Genomic DNA, 13493 nt, shown 5'->3' with positions numbered 1-13493 from the left:
ACCTGGCGGCCATCACCTAGACCTGGCGGCCATCACCGAGACCTGGCGGCCATCACCGAGACCTGGCGGCCATCACCGAGACCTGGCTACAAGCTGCGCATGACTGGGAGGGAAATATTTCAGGCTATAAAAACAGGCAGGGAAATTGGAAAAGGAGGGAAAGTAGCAACATTGATAATCGAAAAAGATGCAATACCTTGGTGGGAGTTGTGTACAGACCTCCTGATAGCAGTGATAAAGCAGTTGAATGCATAAACATAGATCAGAGTAGTTTGTTGCAAAAACAGAGTGCTTTAGTTTTCATAGACTGGATGAAGCAAAACAGCTCCAATCCCAAAGGCAGCGAATTTCTTGAATGTATTCAAGACAGTTTTCTGGCACAACACGTTCTTGAATCAACGTGAGGATAGGCCATACTAGATTTAGTTGAGGGAAGATGCTGCCCAGGACACTAGGAGAACACCCTGGTTCTCTTTGGATAGTGCTAAGGAGTCGAACAACCTCCAGCACAGTCAGGTGTGGCTTTAGTTTTATGTCGTATCCAAAAGACAGCACACCTCTGACAATACAACATATTTTCAGTACCAGACTGAAGTGTCATCCTAGAATATGTGCTTAAGTTCTAGAGTGCAGCTCGAAGCTACAACCTTCAGATTCAATGTGTGAGTGATCATCAACTGACCTAACCTGATCCAAAGGCAGATCTCTGAGGAGGAGCTCTCAGCGCTGAATTCAAAACAAGCCCAGAAGCTGAACAGTGTTAAAACTGGCCCCATATAAAATACACCAGCTATGGTCCCAGGAAGCTTGACCTAAAATCTTCAGCTATCACAGTTAGAACATCACTGAAAATTGCTGGCTCAATGCCTGAAGGTAGAACAATGAGGTATACCGCCACAACAGTAATAAGTCATGTTTGGGAGTCTGTATCTCAAGAGGTTATGTTGAGGGATTCAGAAAGACCAAATCATGCCGAATTAACTAGATGCACCTGAATCAGACACTGAATCAATCAGTAAGGGTGACCCTCGAGGAATGGGTAGAGATATCTGTGGAAGAGGGTTAACAAAAAGGTGAAAAACCTGCTGATGGTAAACCAGTTAAGCAGGTCAATCAGCAACTGTGAAGAGAATGGAGAAATTGACACTTCAGGTGTGGAGCCATTGTTGTGTGGTGAACCTGCTGAGTATTTCCAGCATATTGTGGGGTTTTTAATTAAACAGAAGAATGTCTTGCTGATGGCAGGATTGAGTCATTCCAGGCAGTAAGTTATTTGGCTTTGTCCCTAATCAGTTTGCCATAGCTTCGTACTCTGGAACCTGTTGGCCTGTTTCACCACCATTGCTTGAATTGTTTGATTTGCAATATTGCATTGTGTTGTGTTGTGTGTTTTGAAAAGGGGTTGTGTTGGAGTACTGTATACTGTATATATTTTTGCACTTTTAGTTTTTACTGAAACCAAGGCAGATTGGCTAATCTAAGAATTGTAGGTAGGATAAAATGTAGCAATATGGGTAAATTAAGTGTGTCTTTCTGAAATTCTTGCCTCAGGGTAGAAACATCTTAAAGCTAACAGGAAGCAGAAGCTTCTCACTTTGCTAACAAACAGGAAGGAATTCCAGCAGGGACATGTGGAATGCAAGATAGTTAACCACTGCCTATACCTTCAGACATGGTACAGGATATTGGAGAAGTCAGATAATCAGTTGAGTGTTAGTTACAGTTAGTGATAAAAGGTTCTAAATAAATGTATGGCAGGGAATCCAAATATTTAAAATGGTGCAAATGGACTCTTTTTCTCACTATACAGTTAGTCTCTGAATCAAACTCTGGAGAAATAAATGTTACATTCCTGCATCACAGGGTGAACTTTTGTTAATATTCTGTAGGAGATGGTTAAGAAAGAGACATTGAGCAGCACTGAAACAATAACATACACTTCAAAAATCATATTCCCAAATTGAAATATATCAAATCAGCCAAGCTCACTAGTCACAAAAGAACACACACTTCCAGCAACAAAGGGGGGACACAGGTTACCAGTTTGTGTGTGTCTCAGTTTTTTTCCTGTTGCAATTTCTTTACTGATATACTTTAGAGTTAAACATTATCTGCAAAGTTCTGCAGCAGAGTTCAGCAATAGATTCCAGTCCACTCACACTGTGACGTAGGCGTACTGGCCACAGAACTGCTGCTGGATAATATTCTGTACATCTGGATTGTTCTGTTTTGATAGCGTGTCCTCCAACAGTGACATAAAAAGCTTGGAGAATTCTTGAGCATCCTGTAGACACAATTACAAAAGATTAAAATGTTTAGCAGTTAAGATAAAAGCAGCCATCCTAACTACTGGACATAAATTAAGGGTTTTAAGAAATGGCTGTAAAGCAGGAAAATCTAAAACAGGACGTTTCCATCAATTCCAAAGGCAACCATGTGATTACCAATTTAGTCTTCAAAATCCCAAGTAACAACCATGATTTAATGAAGTTGCGATCAACTGGACATGATTCCCAACTTTTAGCCACATTTACAGCTAAGGTTAGGTGTCCATGAAAACCAGAGCGGGTCCTCAACTGTAAACATTCTCCACCAAGTTAACTTCTATTTTAGCACTCTGTCCCTGCCAAAATAGGACTAAACATTTTAAAGCTACCATAATAATTGCACAAAGGCACTTAAAAGGAAGTTTAATACAGCTCTTGAAAATCTAGCACTAGAAAGGATCTGTAAAACTGCAGTTAATTGTCCTAAAAACACTGGCATGCTATCCCAGCAGACGACTACATTCAGATAACAAGATATTTCTCTCTCCACAGATGCTGCCCGACCTACTGAGTATTTCCAGCATTTTCTGTTTTTATTTCAGATTTCCAGCATCGGCAGTCTAAGATATTTTGGTGGATGCTCGCTAATTTAGAAGCAATCAACTGATGATTCAGTGACAAGTTTTAACTGCACTCCTGCCCGATTTTCACCAGCCCTTCCACATTTACACTTTCTGACCCGGAATAATGTGTCCTCAGCAAGATCCTTAACCTTCCTCTTCCTCCACCCTCACCTCAATGAATTCAAAACTCAACATTTTTGCTATTGACTACATCTTCTGCTGCCCCTGTCTTCAGGCTTTCTCCTTAGCCAGAGGTACTCCTCACCATTCCAACCATTTTTTCTACCTCCAGCCTTCCAACTCCTCTTGGACCCTCCCTTTGGACTCTTGCCGACTTTTCTTCTTTAAGCAGTTCTATGAAGGGTCTGCCCAAATTGCTAATTATCTTTCAGATTCTGACCAATACATGTGTATTTGCAGTTTCCAGCATTTGTGAATTTACTTTTTATTAACTGAACCACGACTGTTGGATAGTACATTAGGTTTTCTTGCCCACTGTTACACCAGTATGATTCTTTATGTTTCCACAACATACAATACAAAACCATGATCCAAGCATGAAATATCCTCAAACTTGGTATTTAATGCTCAGGAAATTATAGTCAACTATGAACCAACAGAGAATCTTGGCAAAAAATCTTTTCTATTGTTTAAATTGGATCGAGATTAACTAGGGTGCTTATTTGTAATTTGGAAGTCATAGAAATCCTGATCCGTGCATATTTCTTGGCAAATGAGTTGTTTGGATTCGCATCCATTTACCTGCTGTTGTCCTGTATCCAGGCCCAATGCTTTTACAAAGCCAGAAGGATCAATATATCGTCTATTGCTACTTTGCAGCAAAGCAAACAAGTACTGAAGATGCTCACAGATGGACTGCGGTTCAAACTCTGGAGGTAGAAAACACATTAATAACTGATTATTTTTTTTAATAAATCTTGTTTTGCTCTAGAATGACTTATCTTCAGGTTATATGGTGGCATAGTGGTTAGCACTGTTGCCTCACAGCGCCAGAGACCCGGGTTCGAATCCGGCCTCGGGCGACTGTCTGTGTGGAGTTTGCACATTCTCCCCGTGTTTGCGTGGGTTTTCTCCGGGTGCTCCGGTTTCCTCCCACAGTCCAAAGATGTGCGGGTTAGGTTGATTGGCTATGATAAATTGACCCTTAGTGTTAGGGGGATTAAATACGTGGGGTTACAAGGATAGGGTGGGATATGTGTTGGTGTAGGGGTTACGGAGATCGGGTGGGACATGTGTCGGTGCAGGCTCGATGGGCTGAAATGGCCTCTATCTGCACTGTGGGGTTTCTGTGATTCTGTGATATATATCCTATAGGATAGTACATACAACAGAATCCACTTTTAGTGATCACTTCTTGTTATAACTGGATGCAAATGGTTAAATCTTGCTTGCCAAAACACATTGTATTGAATCTAAATGATTTCCATTGATTGTACGGACTGGGATTGTGCCGAACCCATAAACAATACTTTACTCTTGTCTCAACTCTGTAATATACTGCAGGTATACTGTAATGGAGCAAAGGCTAAGCAGTGCAACAGTACTTGTATACAGTTTACCAATCAGCTGTGTGAACTGCTGACCAGCTCTGCTCAGCCGGTTAGCAAAGCTGCCTACTGGCACTTTAAAGCTCTCAGTCCGACTGGTTTTGGGAGTGCCACCTTCTGATTAGTGATCATTCGGGTTCCTTTCCAAATCGGTCACTACAACTGGATTGTGCTGTATTTAAGTCTACTTCTTCTACAAAGCGAAAGTCCACATTGTTTGAAGGGAGGCATCACCGCCACACATGAAACTGCCTTCATCTTTCCAATGTGGTGAATAAATGATCCTAGTTTTTTTTTATAAACAGAAACACTCTCATTGCTATAGAGGGCATCACACAAACAGCAAAACTGCTGCTTGGGAAGCATCAGTGCAGTTTGGACCTCTACAGCATGACCATTGGGGTGGTGGGAAGGAGTATGTCCTTGTACACCAGTCACTGAAAGCAAACATGCAGGTGCAGCAAGCAGTTAGGAAGGCAAATGGTAGGTTGGCCTTCATTGCAAGAGGATTTAAGTACAGGAGCAAGGATGTCTTACTACAGTTATACAGGGCCTTGGTGAGACCACACCTGGAGTACTGCGTGCAGTTTTGGTCTCCTTACCTAAGAAAGGATATACTTGCCATAGAGGGAGTGCAGCAAAGGTTCACCAGACTGATTCCTGGGGTGGCAGGACTGTCGTATGAAGAGAGATTGGGTCGACTAGGCCTGTATCCACTAGAGTTTAGAAGAATGAGAGGGGATCTCATTGAAACGTATAAAATTCTGACAGGGCTAGACAGACTGGATGCAGGGAGGATGTTTCCCCTGGCTTTGGGGGGGGGGGGGGGGGCGGGGGTCTAGAACGAGGGGTCACAGTCTCAGGATACAGGGTAGGACAAATAAAATTAGAGAGTTAAATGCATGGCTCAAAGACTGGTGTGGGAGAAATGGGTTTTGCTTCCTGGGACACTGGCACCAGTACTGGGGCAGGAGGGAGCTGTTCCGTTGGGATGGGCTTCACTTGGCCAGTGCTGGGACTAGAGTCCTGGCGGATCATATAACTAGGGCTGTAGAGAGGGCTTTAAACTAACTAGTGGGGGGGAGGTTCCTAGAGAGCAAATAATAAAAATGACAACAGAGAAGGTCATAGACTTAGGTAGCAGTGGGGAAATTAAAAACCAGAGCGTGTCAGGAAGGGGCAGTAGGTATGGAGTAAAAGGTAAAGTAATAAAAAGGGCAAAAGCAGGAACTAAGTGTCACAAAACATTTTTGAAAGTTCTCTATCTGAATGCACGTAGCATTCGTAACAAAATAGACGAGTTAATGGCACAAATAACTACATATGGGTATGATCTTGTGGCCATTACAGAAACATGGCTGCAGGGTGACAATGTCTGGGAATTAAACATACCAGGTTATTTAACAATCAGGAAGGACAGGCAGGAAGGAAGGGAAGGTGGGGTGGCTATGTTAATAAAGGAAGGAATCACTGTAATACAGAGAAATGATATTGAGTCAAAAGATCAGGATAATGAAACAGTTTGGGTGGAGGTAAGGAATAATAAGGGGGAAAAAACACTAGTGGGCGTAGTCTATAGGCCTCCGAACAGTTGCAACTCTGTTGGACGGAGTATCAATCAGGAAATAGTTGAGGCTTGTAATAAGGGAACATTTATAATTATGGGGGATTTTAACTATCATATTACAGGAAACTTTGTGCTATCCGTATCTCTCAACATTAACTCTGGAGAGTACGGCACTTTTTAGGCAACGGCAGCAGCTCGGTCCCGTGGGTGCCGGATAGCACAAAGTTTCCTGTAATTGGACAAATCAAATTGGGCAGGGCTGCCTTGAGGATGAGTTCATTGAGTGTATTAGGGATGGGTTTCTTGAGCAGTATGTAACTGAACCGACCAGGGGGCAAGCAACTTTAGATCTGGTCCTGTGTAACGAGACAGGATTAATTAAAAATGTCCTAGTAAAGGATCCCCTTGGAATGAGTGACCATAACATGGTTGAATTCCATATTCAATTAGAGGGTGAGAAGGTTGGATCTCAAACAAGCGTGCTAAGCTTGAATAAAGGAGACTATGAAGGTATGAGAGCGGAACTGAGTAGAGTGGATTGGGAAAATAGATTAAAAGGTAAGGCGATACATGATCAGTGGTGTACATTTAAGGAGTTATTTTACAACTTACAAAAAATATATATTCTACCGAGAAGAAAAGGGTGTAAAAGAAAAGACAGCCATCCGTGGCTAAGTAAAGAAATTAAGGAAAGTATTAGACTAAAAACAAGGGCATATAAAGGTAGCCAAATCTAGTGGGAGGATAGAGGATTGGGAAAACTTTAAAAGACAGCAAAACATAACAAAAAGATTGATTAAGAAAGGGAAGATAGATTATGAATGTAAATTAGCAAAAAATATAAAAACAGATAGTAAGAGTTTTTATAGTTATATAAAAAGAAAAAGGGTGGCTAAAGTAAATGTTGGTCCCTTAGAGAATGAGACCGGGAAATTAATGGTGGGAAATATGGAGATGGCAAAAACACTGAATGAATATTTTGTATCAGTCTTTACAGTAGAGGACACTAAGAATATCCCAACACTGGACAAACAGGGGGCTATGGGGGGGGGGGGGGGAAGGAGCTAAACACGATCAAAATCACTAAGGAAGTGGTACTCGGTAAAATAATGGGACTCAAGGCTGATAAATCACCTGGACCTGATGGCTTACATCCTAGGATCTTGAGGGAAGTGACGGTAGGGATTGTGGATGCATTGGTAATAATTTTCCAAAACTCCCTGGACTCAGCAAAGGTCCCGGCAGACTGGAAAACAGCTAATGTAACACCCTTATTTAAAAAGGGCAGTAGACAGAAGGCTGGAAACTATAGACCGGTTAGCCTAACATCTGTGGTAGGTAAAATTTTGGAGTCCATTATTAAGGAGACAGTAACAGGACATTTGGATAATCATAATTTAATAGGACAAAGTCAGCATGGTTTTATGATGGGGAAGTCATGTTTGACAAATTTGCTGGAGTTCTTTGAGGAAGTAACATATAGGGTGGATAAAGGGGAACCAGTGGACATAGTGTATTTAGACTTCCAAAAGGCATTTGACAAGGTGCCACACAAAAGATTATTGCTTAAGATAAAAAATCACGGGATTGGGGGTAATATTCTGGCATGGATAGAGGATTGGCTATCTAACAGAAGGCAGAGAGTTGGGATAAATGGTTCATTCTCAGACTGGCAATCAGTAACTAGTGGTGTTCCGCAGGGGTCAGTGCTGGGTCCCCAACTCTTTACAATCTATATTAACGATTTGGAGGAGGGGACCGAGTGTAACATATCAAAGTTTGCAGATGATACTAAGGTGGGAGGGAAAGTAGTGAGTGAGGAGGACATAAAAAACCTGCAAGGGGACATAGACAGGCTAAGTAAGTGGGCAGAGATTTGGCAGATGGAATACAATACTGGAAAGTGTGAGGTTATGCACTTTGGCAGGAAAAATCATAGAGCAAGTTATTATCTTAATGGCAAGAAACTGGAAAGTACTGAAGTACAAAGGGATCTGGGGGTCCTGGTGCACGAAACTCAAAAGGTTAGTATGCAGGTGCAGCAAGTGATTAAGAAGGCCAATGGAATGTTGGCTTTCATTGCTAGGGGGATAGAATATAAAAATAGGGAGGTATTGCTTCAGTTGTACAAGGTATTGGTGAGACCGCACCTGGAATACTGCATACAGTTTTGGTGTCCATACTTAAGAAAGGACATACTTGCTCTCGAGTCAGTACAAAGAAGGTTCACTCGGTTAATCCCGGGGATGAGGGGATGGACATATGAGAAGAGGTTGAGTAGATTGGGACTCTACTCATTGGAGTTCAGAAGAATGAGAGACGATCTTATTGAAACATATAAGATTGTGAAGGGGTTGGATCGGGTGGATGCGGGGAGGATGTTCCCGATGATGGGTGAAACTAGAACTAGGGGGCATAGTCTTAGAATAAGGGGCTGCTCTTTCAAAACTGAGATGAGGAGGAACTACTTCACTCAGAGGGTGGTAGGTCCATGGAATATGCTGCCCCAAAAAGCTGTAGAAGCTACATCATTACATAAATTTAAAACAGAAATAGACAGTTTCCTAGAAGTAAAGGGAATTAAGGGTTACGGGCAGGAATTTGGATATGAGTCTAGGTTCGGATCGGACATGGCCCTGTGGGTAGCGGAGCGGGCCCAGGGGCCGTGTAGCCTGATCCTGCTCCTATTTCGTGTGTCTAATTCTGTTAGATTCAGGAGATGGTTCTGTGATAGATTGGCGGTTAGGATCAGATCAGCCATGATCTTATTGAATGTCGGAGCAGGCTCGAGGGGCCGATTGGCCTACTCCTGCTCCTATTTCTTATGTTCTTATTTAGGACTGAGATGAGGAGACGCTTCTTCACTCAGAGGGTGGTGAACCTGTGGAATTCTCTACCACAGAAGGCTGTGGAAGCCAAGTCACTGAATGTATTTAAGGAGATAGATAGATTTCTAGATACAAAATGCATCAAGGGGTGTGGGGAGAGAGCAGGAATATGGTATTGAGATAGAGGATCAGCCATGATCATATTGAATGGCAGAGCAGGCTTGAAGGGCCGAATGGCCTACTCCTGCTCCTATGTTTGGCTCCTGAGGACCTATTTTCATTTTATAAATATGCACATTTATTTGTCTTTAGCAGAATGCGATGCATTCAGTGCTCAGGATGTACAGCACTAACCTCAAACAAAAGGGCAAGGGGAAATTTACACAAATTCATCTTCAAACAATAGTCTTCAAAATATTTTTTTTTAATAGAAGTATTTCAAACAACACGCTAATTTTTAGTCCTCCGAAGAGTGAGCCACGTTAGGATGATTGCAGCCAGAAGGTTGCCATGCTGTGATGTGAGATACCTCTTGTACTATTAAATTTGCCAATGACTCCAAAGCTGCATGGCCATGTGATAATTATTAGCAAATTCAAAGGAATCTGGACCAATTAACTTGATGGATGTTAATGCCAATTGATAGCATTGATGCCTTTAGGGGGAAGCTAGCTAAGTACAATGAATAGAAGGATTTGCAGATTGGGCGAGATGAAGTAGGGTGGGAGGAGGCTCGTGTGGAGCATAAATACCAGCACGGACCAGTTGGGCCGAATGGCCCGTTTCTGTGCTGTAAATTCTATGTATTTAAAAAAAAAAGACAATGTACACTGGAAATGTACACACAACGAAAGGGTACTCATTTGCAAAAGTAGAAAACAAACAGGTCTGAAGATCATTACTGAGCATTCACTGAAAGCATCCAGTCAAGGAGAATCTATTACTGACAAAGGGCATTCACTTACAGGGATGCGTCTTAAAGGGCATTTGACTAAAAGTTATTCCAAACTAGTATAGGTCACACCTGAAATAACTCATGCATTCTTGGACAGCCTACCTTCAAAAAGACAATGACCATTTGGAAAGGATTCAAAGGGTGAATTGGGACTTTATGTTTTTAAAAATTACCACCAGTCCAGTCTTTTTGTATATTGCCCTTTCCTTGCCCCTTATGTCTAGTTTTCACAGCAGAGGTCAACTTCAAACATAAACAGACATTGAGCTTTTACACTGAACGTCTGATTCAATGACTGAGAGGAAAGCAGGGAAGAAAATTAGAGATCTATGTCCTGAAATCAAAATACATTCTCAAAACTGACCCTCACTGTTACAGTTTCCACCTTCATAATGCAAAGAGGAAAGACACTATTCCCTGGCCAAGAGAGTGACAAAGGAACTTCAACCCAGGACTGCCAGTCCTGTTCTTGCAGTTGCTGCAAGTCAGTACAGGCTTTCTCGCTCACTTTCACTTGGTGAGATCAAGAACTCAACAAGTAACGAACATATAGAACCCATGTTCTATGACAAAGCACATTATTGCATCTATATGCTGTGACATTTTCCACAGCAGCTTATTTTTACACCACCTATGAGAATTATCAAAAAGGATCCATTCATAACAAATTCTGGGTAAGTTTGTGTTGAGGATGTGAATTAATGAGTTGCTTATGGTCACCCAGGCCATGCTCACAAGTCTAATAATACAACAGAAAATATCAGAAGCTACTACACTGCAGTTTGGTCAAAGTCCACCCAGTTTTTCTCAATTGCCTCAAGACTATTCCACTGCCAATACTCACCTGCATCTTCCTCAATCCCTTCTCCAGTGCCCATCTCCTTTCGAGGACCATGGCAGAGATACAGTGCTTGTCGCAACTCAAGGTTATGGAACCAAACCTGAAGCAAGGTGTTGACGTAACAAGTAGCTCCAAGATTAGTTAGTCCTACAAAGGTATTCTTAAGAAAAAGAAAAAACAGATTGAATTACAAGAAAGAATTCTTTTATAAATAAGCACGGTGAAAATTCAGGTTTCTTTTATAAATAAGCACGGTGAAAATTCAGGTTTCTAAACTACAGAGTTTATAAAAGATAAAGGGAACTTTCTATAGATACCATCCCAACTGGCCCAGACAGGATAAGACAAATGAAGGCCCAAGCTCGCAGGCTGCACCTCACAGGGAATCAGATTGCAAGAACACATTTAACACTTTATTTGCAATGTTGTCCAATATATTAGCCACATACCGCTAATTGCATTTCTGATTAGTAAATAAAATACACCATTATTAGGCATGTGATCTCAATACTCATTCCCACAGCTTTTGCATTTGTACTTTAATCTTTTTGTGCATTTGTTGGTAAAAGCAGAGAGTGCGAGTGTTTGTTGATCGTTGAGTGCTTTACTTCCTTGGTTACTGAATAGTGGGAGATGTTTGTTAAGTAAATATACAACAACAACTTTTATTTATATAGCACCTTTAACATAGTAAAACATCCCACGGCACTTTACAGGAGTATTAAAAGACAAAAAATGTGACACCGAGCCACAAAGATAAATTGGGGCAGGTGACCAAAAGCTCAGTCAAAGAGGGAGGTTTTAAGGAGCGTGTTGAAGGAGGAAAGAGAGGTAGCGAGGCAGAGAGGTTCAGGCAGGGAATTCCGGACCTTAGGGCCTAGGCAACAGAAGGCATGGCCACCAATGGTTGAGCAATTATAATCAGGGATACTCAAGAGGCCTGAATTAGAGGAGCGCAGATATATGGGGGGGGGGGGGGGGGGGGGGGGGAAGGTTGTGGGGCTAAAGGAGATTACAGAGATAGGGAGGGGCGAGGCCAAGGAGGGATTTGAAAACAAATATGAGAATTTTGAAATTGAGGCGCTGCTTAACCAGGAGCCAATGTAGGTCAGCGAGCACAGGGGTGATGGGTGAACGGGACTTGGTGCGAGTTAGGACACGGGCAGCCGCGTTTTGGATGACCTCAAGTTTACGCAGGCTAGAATGTGGGAGGCCAGACAGGAGTGCATTGGAATAGTCAAATCTAGAGGTAACAAAGGCATGGATGAGGGTTTCAGCAGCAGATGAGCTGAGGCAGGGGCGGAGACGGGCGATGTTACGGAGGTGGAAATAGGCGGTCTTAGTTATGCTGCGGGTATGTGGTCGGATGCTCATTTCAGGGTGAAATATGATACCAAGGTTGCGAACAGTGTGGTTCAGCCTCGGGCAGATGTTAGGGAGAGCGATGGAGTCAGTGGCTAGGGAACGGTGTTTATGGCGGGGACCGAAAACAATGGTTTCGGTCTTCCCAATATTTAATTGGAGAAAATTTCTGCTTGTCGGACAAGCAGTCTGACAATTTAGGGACCGTGGAGAGGTTGAGAGAAGTGGTAGTGAGGTAGAGCTGGGTGTCGTCAGCGTACATGTGGAAACTGACACTGTGTTTTCGGATGATGTCGCCAAAGGGCAGCATGCAGATAAGAAACAGGAGGGGGCCGAGGATAAATCCTTGAGAGTCACCAGAGGTAACAATGCGAGAGTGGGAAGAGAAGCCGTTACAGGTGAGTCTCTAGCTACGACTAGATGGATAAGAACATGAACAATGTTCCCTGAAAGCTGCACAATGCTCCAGGGAACCCGCGCAGTCGGCTTTTCAATACAAAAACCGCACATGCGTGGTACTTTAAAAGGGCGGCGCTGCACCAAACAAAATTAGAGGGAACATTGCACATGAAGTACATTTATCTGTATTGTGAGTGTATGCAAGGCATTTCTTTTAAAACTGAAATTAGTGCATGTGCCTAAAATGGTGTCGCCGTAGCCATACCATGTAGCTGCTAGTCAGCAATTTCTACTGAACACTGCCTTATCGATAAACTACTCCCCGTACAGCAGAAAGGCTAAAAATTGTCTCGCGATTTTACTCCCGTGAACTGCAACAACAAATTGTAAAAGTAGAAAAGCACTGCATCTCCTGGAGAGCCTATAATCTCTTGCAAGTATTGCGTTAAACATCAAAACACCTGCCAGAAGGACACGTCCTCCTCCAAAGCCCTTCGGATTTTTCACCGATTAAACCCCTATTGCATATCTACGCAGCGTCTCACATATAATCAAAAACATCTCAATCTTGGGGTAGCATGTCCACTAGGCTGTGCAGCGCGAAATCGGCCAAACCACCGCAACGGTGGCACAGTGGTTAGCACTGTTTGCCTCACAGCGCCAGGGACCCGGGCTCGAATCCGGCCTCGGGTGACTGTCTGTGTGGAGTTTGCACATTCTCCCCGTGTTTGCGTGGGTTTTCTCCGGGTGCTCCGGTTTCCTCCCACAGTCCAAAGATGTGCGGGTTAGGTTGATTGGCTATGATAAACTGACCCTTAGTGTTAGGGGGATTAAATACGTGGGGTTACGGGGATAGGGTGGGATATGTGTTGGTGTAGGGGTTACAGGGATCGGGTGGGATATGTGTCGGTGCAGGCGCGATGGGCCGAAATGGCCTCTATCTGCACTGTGGGGTTTCTGTGATTCTGTGAAAAGATGAAGGAATTTCAAGTGCAAGTTACGTCCAGCACAAATTGAGTTTCCGCAGACTTTTGTGCTGGAAGCCGGCCCCACCCACAAAACTGGCCACGCCTCCAGATCGAA

The 13493-nt window shown here is 42.9% G+C and overlaps 1 protein-coding gene across 10 annotated transcripts in view; it reads right to left on the bottom strand.

Annotated features, from left to right (window-relative positions):
* usp48 (ubiquitin specific peptidase 48) overlaps window positions 1–13493 on the bottom strand; it is a 208321-nt gene that overhangs the window by 165208 nt on the left and 29620 nt on the right. For all 10 annotated transcript variants that reach the window (XR_015073512.1, XR_015073513.1, XR_015073514.1 and 7 more), the window contains exons 3-5: window positions 10653–10809; window positions 3653–3780; window positions 2160–2284 (exon numbers count right to left, since the gene is read on the bottom strand). Coding sequence is in view for 5 of the 10 variants with exons in the window: in XM_085966770.1 (XP_085822896.1) it covers window positions 2160–2284; window positions 3653–3780; window positions 10653–10809 (410 nt within the window). In the remaining 5 variants the exon portion in view is untranslated. The remainder of the gene's footprint in view (window positions 1–2159; window positions 2285–3652; window positions 3781–10652; window positions 10810–13493) is intronic.

The sequence above is a fragment of the Somniosus microcephalus genome, chromosome 25, assembly GCF_052327205.1.
Source record: "Somniosus microcephalus isolate GS21.2 chromosome 25, FLI_Smic_1.0, whole genome shotgun sequence".
NCBI classification, from domain to species: Eukaryota; Metazoa; Chordata; class Chondrichthyes; order Squaliformes; family Somniosidae; genus Somniosus; species Somniosus microcephalus.
This window is presented reverse-complemented; position numbering and strand designations above follow the sequence as displayed.